Genomic DNA, 15923 nt, shown 5'->3' on the forward strand with positions numbered 1-15923 from the left:
CAGTCGATTGGAATATCAAGGATTTTCAGAGGTTTCTCCAGAACAAAACGAGAAGGGACGTGTGAGACGCTTCTTACGCTTCACAACTTTTATACCCGGTACTCAGTACTACATCTGTACCTTAGCGGTTATTTGTCAAATTTTACATTTTTTCTTCATCTGTCATCTGTCATCTACATCTACAACTCTTCTCACGCCAACACGCTCCTTTAGCTCGCCGCCCTTCCCTAGAACCAAATACTGCAGAGTCATGGCAGAGGCAGAGACGAGGCAGAGGCAGCTGCCGCACACTGCGCGAAGCAGAGTGTGAATGAAAGAATGTGCAAAAAACAAATATAAGCTGCGGGACGGGGAGGGTTTAGCCACTGCAAATTAATTTCTTCATTCTGGCTATAATAATGGTCCAATCGGATCCCAATTTGGTGAGATAGATATGGCCCTTCCCTACGGAATGGCGTTTTTAGTTTTCTTTTATCTTCAAAATTTTAGCTTTGGGAGGTTTTCGCCCTTTTGCGTGGGCGGAAGGGGGCGGGGCTCATTTTTGAAATACACTTGTAACAGTGTGAGCATACATAAGTGTGGATGCAAAATTTGGTGGCTCTAGCTTTTATAGTCTCTGAGATCCAGGCGCTCATAAGGACGGACGGACGGACGGACAGACAGACATGGCTCAATCGACTCGTCTATTGATGCTGATCAAGAATATATATACTTTTTGGGGTCGGAAACGTTTCCTTCTGTCCGTTACATACAACCTTTATTCCCCACAAACACAATATACTGTATTTACTCTTCGAGTACCGGGTATAAAAACAAAATTCAGATTTATCTTTCAGATAAATCTGAAAAGAAAATTAGCTAAACAATTTCATATTTTCCAGATTATGGCTGGCTATGGATGTCTGTGTATGCGAGGGGTTCGTTTATGGATGAGAACATCCAACATTTCCCGGAGCTGTAGTGACTCCTCCAGTGGTAAAAGCATCACCCACAAGAAAGTTACAAAGGAAAGTTCGCTTTGGAAACTCAAATACACAAGCAGTTCCAATGCAAGCAAAGATCTATATAACTTCAGGAGGATCAGGAGAATCTCAGTCTGCAGTCTGGTGGTTGGAGGCTTCTGCAGTGTCGTGCTCTGGGCCATCTACGAGCTGGGAAAGCCAGAGGTGGATCAGCATGGTCTCTCCATAGAAGATGAGTTCAGTGGCTTGCCTTGGGCCCGGGAGTATCTGGAGCGGATGTGGCACTCGCTGCAGTATTATCAGAAAATGCTGGAGGAGCCTCTGCCAGAGAAGCTGCTGCCGGACACACTGCCGCCGCCCTATATCCAACCACCGTATACCCTGGTCCTAGAGATCAAGGACATCCTGGTGCATCTAGATTGGACCTACCAGACGGGATGGCGCTTCAAGAAGCGCCCCGGCGTCGACTTCTTTCTGCGCAAGTGCAGCAAACACTTTGAGATCGTGGTCTACACCTCGGAGCAGGGCATGACCGCTTTTCCCCTGCTGGATGCCCTAGATCCCTATGGCTACATCTGCTATCGCGTGGTGCGCGGTGACACTGAGCTGGTGGAGGGGCAGCACGTGAAGAACCTAAACAATCTCAACAGGAATCTGAGCCGCGTTGTGGTCGTGGACTGGGATCGAAATGCCACGCCCCAACATCCAAACAATACCTTCGTCATGACCCGCTGGCTGGGCAACGATGACGATGTGCAGCTCTTCGATCTGACGGCGTTCCTGGAACTCCTCGCCGAACACCATGTAAACGATGTGCGGGAGATCTTGAAATATTACAGCCGCTTTGATGATCCAATCGAGCAGTTCAGGGAAAATCAACGGAGACTTCTTGAGATTGAGGAGAAGACCAAACGAAAGGCCATGCAGATCCAACGAAACTGGACGGCCAGCCTGCTGGGACAATATGCCAGAGGTACCGAGAAATAGAAACTTGTCGATAATAATGAAATATATTGTGTTATGAAATCTGAAATAGTGAAATATATTGTGTTATTATCGATAATTATCTACTCAAAGAGTAAATATGGTAAATTGTATTTGTGGTGGAAGGGTGATGTATGTAACGCACAGATGGAAACATTTCCGACCACATAAAGTAAATATATTCTTGATCAGCAACAATAGCCGAGTCGATATACATAGTAGAGGGCGAGGAATTACGAACAATATAACCACGAAGACTGGAAAATAATTGAAGATTGGTTGCCTGTACTAACACCTTTTTATCATGTAACAGTTGAAATATCGTCGGAGAAAAAGTTACTCTTTCAAGAGTCATTGTTCTCATCAACTAATTACTTTTGAAAATGGAAAGGGTTTCTATCAATTCTGCAAGTGAATCGGTTGCGTTGGTTTTTGAGTAGCTGCAAGTTGAAATGGCGAACAGATTCAAAGACTTTAAAATCAATAATTTGTAAGCAGGAAGCACAAGTTTGAATCCTCGTTTTAAAGGTCGCTTTTTTCGATCAATGATTAGTTTGGAGGCAGCCATTGGATCTTTCAAAACCAAAGTGATTGAAAATAATTTTGACTTCCCAACGGAAACTTAAAACTCTGAACGAAACGTGGGGAGGAGGAAACTGGAAATAATGACTTGTGGGAGGAGTACGAAAACTTATTTAAAGAGTCATCGAATCCATCTGAACAACTGAACAACTGAGTGAGTTTGTTCACGCACTTAAAAGTGAGCAACTGTGCTTCTTTACTAAAGTGAACAATGTTTACCCAACTCTACAATATAACCATGTCTGTCTGTCCGTCTATCCGTCTCCCTGAACTGCTCGATGGGATCATCAAAGCGGCTGTAATATTTCAAGATCTGCCGCACATCGTTTACATGGTTCCAGGAACGCCGTTAGATCGAAGAGCTGCACTGTTACAAGAGTATATCTGAATTTCGGCACGCCCAGTTCCGCCCACGCAAAGGTAGAAAAGCTGCTGTATCCACAATTTTGAAGATAAGAGAAAACTAAAAATGCAATTGCATAGGAAGTGACCATTTCTATCAGATAATCAGATCTATCAAATTTGGATCATTATTATAGCCAGAATGATTTATCGATGTATTTCACTGGAATTCTTATCTTACTATCTGAGTAATCGATTATTTAGAACAACTTAAGGAGGCGAATGAAGAAACTACGTGAACCTCTAACACATTTCCGAAGATATTAAAACATTTTTACCGAGTAAATGTTCTAATGAACGTTTTTCTGACAAACTTCCTCTGTGTAACCAATTGTTTGGAATAATATTTCTGGCGTTACAGAAGACGAGAGAACGCTTCGATTTGGGACGAAAAGTTTTTAAAACAGTTATTGGCATCGTCAATTGGAGAGTAAGTAAACAACATTAAAAATAATTGCAACTAAATCCATGCGATTGCGTCGCCGTCACATTTTCAGCAATGGAATGGCCCCTGAGAACGAGGCACAGGACTCACGAAGGAGAAGCCGCCACACTCTGACACACACACATAGGCAGGAGGCAATGCAACGAAGCAAAAGCTTTTCTCAAGTGCATAAATCTGTCGCTGGAACTTCTGCTCCTGCTTTCTACTGGCTGCTGGCTGGTTGCTTTGGTTGGCTGTTTTTTGGCCTTTCTCCGTTCCAAGTCATTTTATGATTATGGGAGAGAAAACTTGCATCCACAACGGGCATATACATATACATATGTATATCTGAATGTTTGTGCGATTTGAGTGCGGAGTATAATGCAATAGAAAATTGTTTGTTCGCTTTGAATTCGTTTCGATGGCAATGCAATTGAAGCCACGTTGATGTCTTTTCTCTGACTTGAATGTCGCCCACCCCCAACAATCGCCGGCGCATTTCAACTAGAATTATTTCTGGCCAAGCTTTCGTATCGAAAAATGGGATAATGTCACACAGTCATTGACTGTGATGTACGACTACATTTTGCACAAATCATAAATAATGGCAAGTGCCATAATAAATCTGAAATTTCTTGCAGCCGGCTGCACATGATCTTCCCCGTCGTTGGGCTGTCCGTCTGACAAAATATGCTCCTCCATCAGAGGTTTCGGTCTGCTCCATTCTCCGTTTCCTAAAGTGCGCGACCAGGTGATGGTTGGAAAAGTTGCTTGGGCATGAAATCAATGCAGAAAGGCAGCGGTGAAGCAGGGTTGCCAGAGGCTATTTTAACGAAAATGTTAATTATTTATTAGTTTTAGAGACTTAAGTGGACGACGAAAAGCCTAAAATTATATCAATAGTAATTTGAAAGTCTATTTATCAAAACGGTAAGATCAACTTTGTATTCTATTAAGGTCTATGGGTATTTATCGAAAATTGTCGAAAACACTGCTCGACAAAATCCAACTTTTTTTTCCCGCTTCGAACCAGAGGGCTTTAAATTTTTTTTAAGAATTATATTTCTATTGCTTATTAAAATCTATGGAGAGACGGATGAGCTAAAATTGTTCAACCAGACCTAAAATCTCAAAGAAACCCGTATTTTTCTGTTAAATACCGACATAGTTTAGGATTTTAGCTAATCCGTCTCTCAATGGATTTTGATGAGCAATACCTTACAGGACGCCTAATTAATGCACCTATTCATAAAAAAAAATGGACACATCATTTTTCTTTTTTACTATACCCTAGTTTTTGAAGTCAAAATTTCGTATAAAATACCTCACAAAAATCAAAATTTTGGCATTTCAAAGCTTAATATTTCCCAAATGGTAAGCTACAACCCCAAAGTGTTTGGGTACACTTTATAGATGCAGGCAAAAAAATAGATTTTAAAAATTCTTAAAAAAAAAGTTCTGCGATAGAAAAAAATTATTATTCTAAGCCCCATATCTATCATAAACAGTTGGTCTGGATCAAAGCGGCACAATCGTGTCGAGTAGCTTAATTTTAAAAGTTCTGAGAAAGAAGTAATTGAAACTGAAACACTTTCGATTTTTAACAATGCATTAAAAACTCTACATCTATCGACTTATTATCGATTTCTATCACAGCTCTTTGATTTTTCCCTCAAAAGCTAGACAACTCCAGCATTTGAAGAGCCATCGATGGGGTTCGACCCGTTCGTACATGCAATATATTCATAAATATTATTTGCCGCACATTCAGTGCACATTCCACTGACGCTGCCCTGCCCTTGCCACTAGCCTGTTCCCTGGCCGCCTTGACGCAGATGAATTCACCTTTGATAGATGATGGATGTACCGGCTGCAGCGGAAGCCAAACATAAGTCACCAAAGACCTGTAGTACCCGCATCCCAAGCATCGGTAAATCGTCCCCGATCTCAAATGGGATGCCCAGGCCAACGACCGTTGCTTCGCCATCGCCATTGCCATGCATTGCTTTAGTTTTGGTTTAGTACTTTGGTTGGGAGTTGAGGGGGCTTGGGCCAGGAGATTTCGTGACGTCTGAGAAATGTGTAAAAACGAGCGCCGAACAAGCGACAACGTCGCAACGGGGGCATATGAGTGGAATGAGTGTCGCTGTCGTCAGCGCAGCATCGGGGAATCGGCTATCAATGAAATATATGAGCGACTATATGCTACAATAACGTAAAATAAAGACGCAGGTGTTTTGGCAAAGACATGTATGCAACAAAAAGAGTTTGGACTACACAGTTTTTCAAGCGGAACATCAATCATGGGCAAGGTATTGCACTGATGGGGCAGTGGCTTTTGAAAGGAAAGCTTTAAAGTTTAAAAAAAGAGGAACAGCAAGAATGGAGACGAAAACGATTTTTAGAAGAAAACTAACGAATGATCATATGGAAAAACACTATACAAAAATGCCTAAAAATAAAATAAATAACAGATATTAAACTCGATAGTTTCAAAATAGATACAAATATTACAAAATAAAACTTACAACAACTCGCTCCTTTAGCTCGCTCCCCTTCCCTGGACCCACACACTGCTGACTCACGGCAAAGGCAGTGACCGCACACAGCAGAAGCAGAGTGTGAATGAGAAAATGTGAAAAAAAAAATATATAAACTGCGGGACGGGGTGGGTTTGGCCACTGCTCATTAATTTCTTCATTCTGGCTTTTCTTTTATCTTCAAAATTGTAGATTTGGGAGGCTTTCGCCCTTTTGCGGGGGCGGAAGGGGGCGGGGCTCATTTTTGAAATACACTTGTGACAGTGTGAGCCTACAAAAGTATGGATGCAAAATTTAGTGGCTCTAGCTTTTATGGTCTCTGAGATCCAGGCGCTCAACAAGACGGACGGACACACGGACGGACACACGGACGGACACACGGACAGACGGACGGACGGACAGACAGACATGGCTCAATCGACTCGGCTATTGATGCTGATCAAGAATATATATACTTTATGGGGTCGGAGACGTTTCCTTCTGTGCGTTACATACAACCGTTATTCGCACAAATACAATATACCCTATTTACTCTTCGAGTACCGGGTATAAAAAAGATAATAGATATCCAGCTTGATTGTAGACCAACTCTGATCCTGAGTACTGATCAGTTATATCTATTATCTTTTTTTTTTGCAGCTTTCCTTTAACAGAACTTAAGAATTTCCCATCGATTCCTAAAATCTATTACTATATCTCCTCGATATTCTTGGTATTTGCCTTCACTAGTTTAAAAAAATGTCTATAAATGCTAATACAAAAAAAATACAGCCTGCCGAACAACTTTACATATATTTCTGTCATTGGCACATACTAACAAAAGTTTTCTTTCTCACGATCTGTTCAGCTGCAGAGAAGTCCATGTCAAAGACTGATCAGTTCTCAGGATCAGAGTTGGTCTACAATCAAGCTGCAATCACTACCGCTGTGATTCCTACAAAGAGAGACAAACACCACACCACAAACCGAACAAACAGACAGTCGGGACAATTGGACAGAAAATTAGACATTCCCCATAACAGCAGCTACAGCAGCAGCAGCAGGACCAGCTGGAAGGCTGTTGCATGCCTCTTGGAATTGGGGTCTCCAGTTTCTGTTAAGTCCAATTAAAGTCGGAGCCCTATCTACGATCGGGCCACAACAAACCCCAGTCCTCAGTCGAAGGCCCAGTCGCACTAAACCGCCACAACCTGTGGCAGCAACAGTCAGCGACAGCATCGGCAGCTCCAACAACAAATTAAGTGACAAAATGTCAAATACAAACAAGCTACAAACGCGAAAAAAACGAGAGGGAAATCGGGGGATATCGATCGAAGGAGTGAGTGTGTGTTGCCAGACCCTCGCGAGTGATCAAATTGAAATTTATAAATGCAACCACTGCTTGACACATTGTGGCAGTGCCTGGCTGATGTTGTTGGCTGTCGCTGTCGTCGGCAGGTTAGTGTCATGTGTGTGCACAAAATTTGCAAAAAGCCAGAGTTTCAGCCACACAGCAATCATTCAGCGATCCAGCGGCGACGATCGACGACTGCAAAGACGAGGAAGGCAGGCGACAAGAAAAATCAATTAGTGAGCGACATGTGACGATAATAATGCCAACAATAAAAATGGCACCCAATCGAAGGCAAACCCAAAGGAGGAAGGCAGCACGAGGTGAGTGTGTGTGTGGCAAGTGGTACGAATGTATATCTTCAAAAGGCAAGAGGTGGTACGAGTACTATCGCTGCCTGTCAATTGTGGTAAGATAACCAAGCGTCTTCTGGCCCTCTCGCGTGTGTTTTTTTGTGTGCATGTATCTATGTTGCCTGCAATCGATCCGCCTTCACTTTGTAAGCAAATTTCAATTTCCGCAGACAGAAAAAACCAAAACCCCATCCACATTCACATCCACGTCTCTGGAAACTGGAAATCAAAACTTACCTCCGGCAATGTCAAGAATTTAGGGTTTCGTTTGCGAATTGGCATTGCGGCATTGCAAATAAACAAAATAAAAAATATGGCAGTGGAGGAGGAGTTGGGACCGTTCCACCGATCGATCCTAACGAATGGGGGCCACTGGAGTCAACCTGAACGATCGTTTCGTTTCGTTGAGATCGTCGATGCAAAAAACGGAAAAGCAACAAATTGATTATTGATCGTAAGTTGAATTTGTGGCCAAGATATTAATAGTTTATCTCAGACATACTTTGTATCTTGACTGTTTTTCAATCAGAAATCCAACAATGACAGTTAAAAATTGAGAACAGATGTGAGATATTCGTAACAAAATAAGAGAAAATATTTGAGATAGAAAAATACCTGAAAAGATAACTCCCTGAATTTACAACACAGATATTTAGGAAAGGAGATATTATCTAAAAGTATATTGTATTTTTGTAACACTTTTACCAGCATGGAGTTAAAGTCAAAGACGTACTTGTTTTTAAGGAGGTGTGCCCTATAGGCGATAGTCGACAGCAACCTTTCCTATTATCACATCAGTTATTTTACTATCCAATTCCTTGGTTTTCTAGTATAAAATGGGATAACCAAATTAATTGAAGAGCTGACTCTGAGGCTTGTATACGCCTTGTATACGACGTATATACTATTTTTAAAGAACTTATATCCTCACAGACTAACTGCATTCTCTTGGCAATATGTTATGGACCAGTTCGTAGGTGAAGCGCTCATCAGGACTGGATAATGATCAAGAATAAATACATATGTATACTTCATAGGATCGGAAACTCATCCTTCTGTGTGTTAACTTTTTAATTCAAGAATACAATATACCATATAAAAAACGTTAGAAATAATTCCAGAAAAATACTCCAAATTTAAAGTTTTCCCACACATTTTCTTATTAATTTTCCCTCTAAATAACCAAAAATACTTAGTCTCAGGAATACTAAAATATCTCTGACTCCACAAATCTCATTTCCCCGTCTAGTTTTTTCAGCGAGAAACAGTTTTTCCTTTTTTTTCTTCCGCATAGTTAGAATAAATTGCAAAAATAAATTGAAAATATGATATATCTAAGGTTGACACCGTGTTCTGGAACACTTTCTCTCTTTCTAGCCATCCACTGAGTGGCCATCAATGATTTATCCTTGCATTTTCCACGAGTATGAGTCTGTGTATGTGGGTGTTTGTGAAGGGTCCTTCTGTGTCTGTGACGATTTGTACGCTTCTTGTCAGCCACGTCCATTGTCGCATCCGATGGATGGGAGAGAGTCAACGAAGAGTTGGGAGGTAAAAGGTGATTTCATCATCTGCCAATCCAACAACAGTATCTTCCCCATCATCATCGTCATCGCCATCGCCGGGGAATAGCATCAAAAGAAAAATGAGAAGCCAAGCTTTTCATTTTGATTGAAGGTTCTCTGATATTTGACAGATTCGATTGAAAATCCTTCAGGAGGGTCCCTAGGCAAAAACCAGAGACGAACTCTCGTTACGCTCCGCACTCTGACAGAGCACTGACCAGCCAGAGACCCACTCGGGCGGGACGGGACCGACTCTGACCATCAGCCAGATGGATGTTTGCAGATTGTGACAGCGGCAAAAGGGTAAATAAGAGAAGTAGGTGGATTGGGTGGATGCATGGGTTGATTGTTTGGTTTGGTTCCTTGTTGGGTGGTGTGTGGTGCGGCTGGTGGGTGGGGTTAGTAAAATAAATTGAAAGTGCTCCTGAGAACAAAAATTGACGAGAGATGCCACACTGCCTTCTGTTGTTGATACCTTTTTGCGGGAGGGTATTATGATTTTTATCAGATGTATAGAAAGGGGAGACATGTGGCAAACACTGCCTACGTCTGTAGGCCGTTGACGTACTGACTGAGTACCGGGTATAAAAGTTTTGACGCGTACGAAGCGTTTCACAGACGTTCTTACTCGTTTCTATTTATTTTATTTTAATTTTTAATTTTTTTTTTGAGTTGTATATTAGAGTTTTTTTCAACTTTATTTCATATGATTTATTAATTTGGCTTTATTTTTCTCTTTAAGTGTAAAAAACCTTCGATCCCCAAAACTCCTTTCCTGCTTGTTATTTGTTTTATTTATACCGAAATCTAGACCGAAGTCTAGACCCCGAATCCCAATCCAAGCCCGTAAACCCGGATCTAAAAACCAGCGTCTGAGTCCTGTCTGATTGAGCGAAAGGTGATTGAACTTATTTTGCATAAATGCTCAAAATGTGGCCAGAATTGAGTCTCTACAAGCATTAATTTTTTCCATAAAATGCAAAGGAGGAATGAGAGTCAGACAATTTTGTCTCTTTGCGGATTTTCCAGAAAATTGCCATGTTCTGGCAGTGCGAGGAACAGTCGAGGAATAACACATCTGTTTTCCACAAATTCTCATTTAAACAATTGTGCCCCAGCCAGACTAAAAGGAAGGAAGTGGAGGGTAATGGTGTCTCAATTCCGTCAACAGAAAAGTTCAATCAGAAATTAAGAAAACCGCCGCCGACGACGACAATGACTACGAAGACTACGAAAAATGTCTCGAACGAAGGCGTGAAAAATTCTCCAAGGTATAGGCAAAATGCAAAAGAAAATAGCATTAGACAATAGAAAAGCATGGGAAAATTGTGAGAGAGTGGGTAAAAATTCCGGGTAGAAGGATGAGAATGCAACCGGAACTTTTCATCGCGTGTCGTAGACACATTTGAAGGCTTCGACGAGACTCTTCAGACTTCCGTCGTGATGGGTTTTTCCTCTGCTCAATGGAAAAATTCGAGGCAAGACAAATGAAAATAATAATTAAAGATGCCCGGGATTTTCATCTGTAAATGTCGTTCGTTTTTGTGCATTTAAGAAGCTTTCAATTTATGTATGTACATATGTACATACTTATGTAAATATATAACAATTGTTTTGGACTGAAAAACAACTAATGATATAGTTTACCTCTTGAAATCGTTTCCTTGATATTTTCCGATAGATATGTATAATGAATAATTTATTATTTAAATAAATCTATTTCTCGATATACGTATGGTCAATAGGACCCTGCTAGCTTTCAAAGAAATGTCGTTCTGTGAATCTTTAAAAACAGAACGAAATGCATTAAAAACGTTTCCGCTAATTGATCGACTAATTTTCCCAGCACTCGAATTAAACCAACACAGTCAATATGCAGGTTCCAATGCATTGTTATGTATGGTGGTCAATCTACCCTTACTCCTAGCCACCACAAGAACTAGAGCAAACTGGAAAAAAGACACTCTAACAGAGACATAGAGCGAGACAAAGACGCATCAAAGTAAAGTGAGCGCCAGAGCTCTGTCGTTGACGAAGCTGTCAGCACGAGATGTCGGGGCCAGAAGGACACTACACGAAAGCTGGCAGGATGGCAGCATGGCAGGTCTCCAAGGCACACACATATACATACATCCTTTTCTTTGGGTTTTTTTGTTTCATACGCCACTTGCTTTTCATTTATCACAAAATCCTTTATCTATCCACTCGGCGACATCATCTTGCACATCTCTTGCGACTTCGTCAAACCAAATGCCGCCTTGCCTTGGGTCTTATGGTGAGAGTGCGGGTGGGCATACCGCCTTGCCCCGCCCGCATGTGCAGTGAAACAGATAACAAAGATCCTTCAACGGATTGACAACTGAAGGCGAGCGAGCGAGTAACTTTGTAATTTCTCATGCTTCAGAGTGAGGTGTCCCCCGCCTCAGACGAGAGACTGGGCTGGTCGCTCGGCCGTCAGACTTTCTGTACTTTCCTTTACTTAACTTTTTATGCTTCTAGTTTGCTGTTGCTCTTACCCTTAGTAGGGTAAAGCCGTATGGTGATTCAAGATGATGCTTTTCTGGCATTTTTCTAGAATTGTTGGTGGCTAATCAATCAGAAATTTTCTGAAAATTCACTAATTATATTTTGCTGGTATTTTTTAGCTGTTTTTCCAGGAAAGCCTAGTACTCAAATCGAAAAAAAGGGGCCGCTAAAAAAATCAGGGATGATTTTCGTATGGAACCGATAAGAAATTTTTGTGCGCACTAGTTACTTTCTAGCGGCTGTACGCCAGCCAGTACTCAGATCGACAAAAAAAACAGGCCGAAATAATCTAGAAAGTCAGACGATAGTATTTGGAGGCAACAATGCCTCTGAAGTTGAAAGATAAATGACCACCGTGCTTCTAAACGAGCTTAAGGCCATCAAACGGCAAAAAAGGAAACAATAATTATAGATAAATGAGATTATATTGAATTTACTTCCATTATAAATTTGTCGTTTCACCTCTGGTCACACTCTGCTGCTAGCAAAATATATTGCAAATTTTGCTAGCAAGTTTTTTTTCCGATCTGAGTACTAGGCTTTTATGTACATCTGTTCAGATATATGTACATATGTATATGTACATGCGCATACTCTTCTACTATTGGTAACGTTTCTATGTGTGTGGAGAGGCTGCCTGAATGTCCTTTGTGCTTAAGAAAAGGTCCATCATTAGAAATATTTTCAACTTGTCATCTTTCTCGTCATCAACTCAATCTCAAGTCAAACCAACGTCTGCTGCTGCTATTGTCGGTCCGACTTCGCCTCTGTCGCTTCATTTCTCGTCAGAGAGGATGTCTATTCCTTCCTCCTGCCCCCTTCCTGAACCTTCTCCTATGCCACCACTCGTTAGCCTTTGCCTGTGCTGCATGTGTGCGGCGGGTCGACTCAAGGCTTGTCCAATATTGTCCTTTTTCCTTATGCTTCCATTTTTCCATCTTGTGCTCGTACTTCGTCGGCACATCCTTCCACTCAGTCCAGCGCTTGGCCTTTTCCCCTACCCCCTTCTGCCTACCAGTTCTTGGTCATTTCCTACCTCATCCTCCTACGTTCTGTGGACTTTTCTCGCTTGCCTTTTAATATTGTTTTTTTTTATGGCGTTGTCCTGATGAAGGGGTCGCCAGAGCTCGTCACTTTTGAGTTTTAGGTTTTGACGAACTTCGTCCGCTTTTCCATGTAAATTTCCGTCTAGTTGCAGGAAAAAGTTCCTTAACATTTGTAGATAATTGAAATGTTGCTTTTTCAGCTGCGGGTCCTAGTCCAGCAACAGAAATTAATGGAAAAGGTACAGAAATAACAATACAAATTGTGAAGATCTTTCTAAACTGACAGTAGGCCATCAATCATAAATTTAAAGGAAATTGTGAAGGAAATGTCCTCAAATTGTCGAAACACTTATAATTTTTTTGGTTTTTGGTTTAGGTTCACTCTTTCACTCTTTTTGTGGCACAAACGAGAAGTAGTTGGAGCGCCCTCCACTCCTGTTTATTGGACATGGTTTACACTTTCTCCAGTTGCTGGATATTAACTGAACCATTACTTTAATATTACGTGTCAGTGTCAACAGCATCATCCTACACAGAGAGAGAGAGAGAGAGGGAGAGAGAGATAGAGGGAGAGAGAGAGAGAGAGAGAGAGAGAGAGAGTGAGAGTGAGAGAGAAGGCGAGTTTACCACAAGCTCAACATTCAATCTTTCAGTCATTCCATCAGAATGAAGGTCCAGGGGACGTGTTGGCTGGCTCGATGAGTTGACCAGTCGAAAGTCCTTTCTAACCCAGTCATCCCCCTGTCTGAGGGAAAGGACGCTACGACGCAACACAACTAAATACACTTCAAAAGAATAAGTTGACAGCTGACGATGACTTGTCAGAGACAGGTTTCTATCCTTTCATGCAACACACACATACACATACAGAACACCGCACAACCTTTGGTTGTCCCTGGGCCCAAACGCATGTCCAACAGTTGACAGACACAGGACAAAGGACGTGGGGACACAACGGGCCATGAACTTTCCTCTCCACACTCACGCACACATACTCCCGTAAGTTCGCTCCTGTGTGTTCTGCTGCTGCGGGTACCTTAGGGATAATGATTTTTCAGTCAAGTGAATATAATTTTTAAAGTAAACAGACAATTTTAACTTTTTGTTGGAAGTCCTGTCCCCCTATCCACAGGCAGCAGGTTGCATAAATTTTCAACAGGACGCGACGACCGGCGCCGTCTTCACAACTGAAAAATCAGTAAAAGTCCAAGAAGTAACCAAAGGAGAGCGCAAGCAGGTCCAATAAACTGTTTAGTGTTGCGTTCAAGTCGACCAAATAATTGCTGCTCTTACAAAAGATTGGTGGATGGTTGACAGAAAGGTAGAAAGATGGACCAGTGTTTTTGTGTCTGGAGGCAGGATTAAGCAGGAGAGCAGAATGCTTTGACAAAGGATGGGCTTCAGAAGAAGAGTTAAGGACAGGAAAACAAGGGATTCCACAGATGAATTCTAGTTTAAAGAGAGAAAGAGTCATAAATGTCCAAAGGATGGCAATTACAGAAAATTAAAGAAATGCTCGAGGAACATTCTATTTTCTGGTACAAACAGCTTCAGAGCCAAAGAATTATCTATATTTATTACTTATTACGCATTTTAAACGCCAATAGAAATGTAACAATTTTTAACTTAAAATTCAATTATTTAAACCTGTAAGGGGGGCTGTTGTCTGCTCGAAGAAGACGTCCTTGCACGTTTAATTGAATGCAACATGCCAATTGGTAGAAACCCTTTTGCGTTTTTTTGACTGGCCAAAAACTCAAATTCAAGCAGTAAATAGATGGGAAGACAGAGTCAGTGCGGTGAGGGGTAGTACGTCAATCTGTCCAACTCATTCACTCATTTGCCCAGACAGGCTGTCAGTCCGTCAGTCAGTCATTCGAGCGAGCGACCCAACAAGTTCCCTCCTGCTATCCTGATGGGTATCCGTCCATCATTTGTAGAGAATGGAGGAAAGGACCTAGCTTGGGTTACGATTTAGTTTGCAGTTTTAAGACGAGTCGCCTGTCAATTTAAAATAGAAAATTTATAGAGCAGACAAAATGATGGACAGCCATCGGTCGGTTGCATAGAGAGTCCAACAAAATGCAGCACCAGAAGAGGAGCAGCAGGGGTATGGGTGTACCAACTGGATGACTGACTGACTGACTGGCAAATTGATGGACAGATTGATGGACAGATGAGATTAAATAACTTGTACACGTACAAACGAGAACTGCGTGCAAAATGCATTGCAAAAAAAGTTTTCCGTCCGAAGTCGATGTCGTCGTAAAGTTTTGTGCCCCTGCTCCTTTTCTTCCGTGTGTCGTCTTCTGTTGCCTGGCCTGTTTCGCCAATCAAAATTACGTGACGTTTCGTATTCTCTCCGTTTCGTCCTGTCATAAAAGTGGTGCTCTTACCCCTCACCACACGGATAACAGATGGCATAGGCACGTGTTTTTTGACCCACAAAAAGCTTGGTTGACAATCCATCAAATTACATCAAAATTTTAGCGGATAGCCCTCAGTTCGGTTCATAGTTTATATATGTAAATACACGTGGACACAATTCTGCATATAAATCTTGGCCAATGCTTTCCGTTTGCGCGACATTGTACCAAAACAAATATAGATGGCGAACGATTCAGAGTCTGTCTGCAGACATATGTATGGGAGGAGGATGCCTCAAGTTGATTGATTTGTCCCCAAAACGAATCTTGAAAGGAAGAGCCAATTGATCTCTAGGTGATGCATAGTTCTTCAATGTCATTTTTCGCTTTCATGGGGGATCTCAGCAGTAGCAGCAGCGGATGCTCTGCTGTGGCTACAACTTGCCCGATGATATATCACTGACAAGGTGAAAAATATGATGAAAAAAAAATCAACCGAAAAACTAAAACCCCATCCGAGGAGGTACTGGGCCGAAACAAATGAAGCAATAAATTTCGCTGACAAAAAACAAGCAAAACATTGAAACAGAACAGAAAGTTGGCCCCAAAAAGTATAGTGTACATGCCGCTAAGTACGCGAGAATTTTCGGACTAAGTGCCCCTGCCACAGATACACAGCCGCAGCCGGCAGCTACTGTCACAACCACATCTACTGCCTCTGGTTCCGCCACTGCGGATGGTATGGATAATACTCGAATGGCTTTGGACATGGACCAGAGAGTCGCGCCGCCGTTCCGTGCGTGTTTATATATCACTCACATGTATGTCAGATGACAAACAACT

General features: G+C 41.8%; 1 protein-coding gene across 1 annotated transcript; it reads left to right on the plus strand.

Annotated features, from left to right (window-relative positions):
• Window positions 1-893: 893 nt before the first annotated feature.
• On the plus strand, window positions 894-1995 carry LOC117900574 (mitochondrial import inner membrane translocase subunit TIM50-A). The gene has a single exon (XM_034810984.1). The coding sequence runs from the start codon at window positions 909-911 to the stop codon at window positions 1947-1949; it is 1041 nt and encodes a 346-aa protein (XP_034666875.1). The 5' UTR covers window positions 894-908; the 3' UTR covers window positions 1950-1995.
• Window positions 1996-15923: the final 13928 nt, after the last annotated feature.

The sequence above is a fragment of the Drosophila subobscura genome, chromosome U (assembly GCF_008121235.1).
Source record: "Drosophila subobscura isolate 14011-0131.10 chromosome U, UCBerk_Dsub_1.0, whole genome shotgun sequence".
In the NCBI taxonomy this organism is placed as follows: Eukaryota; Metazoa; Arthropoda; class Insecta; order Diptera; family Drosophilidae; genus Drosophila; species Drosophila subobscura.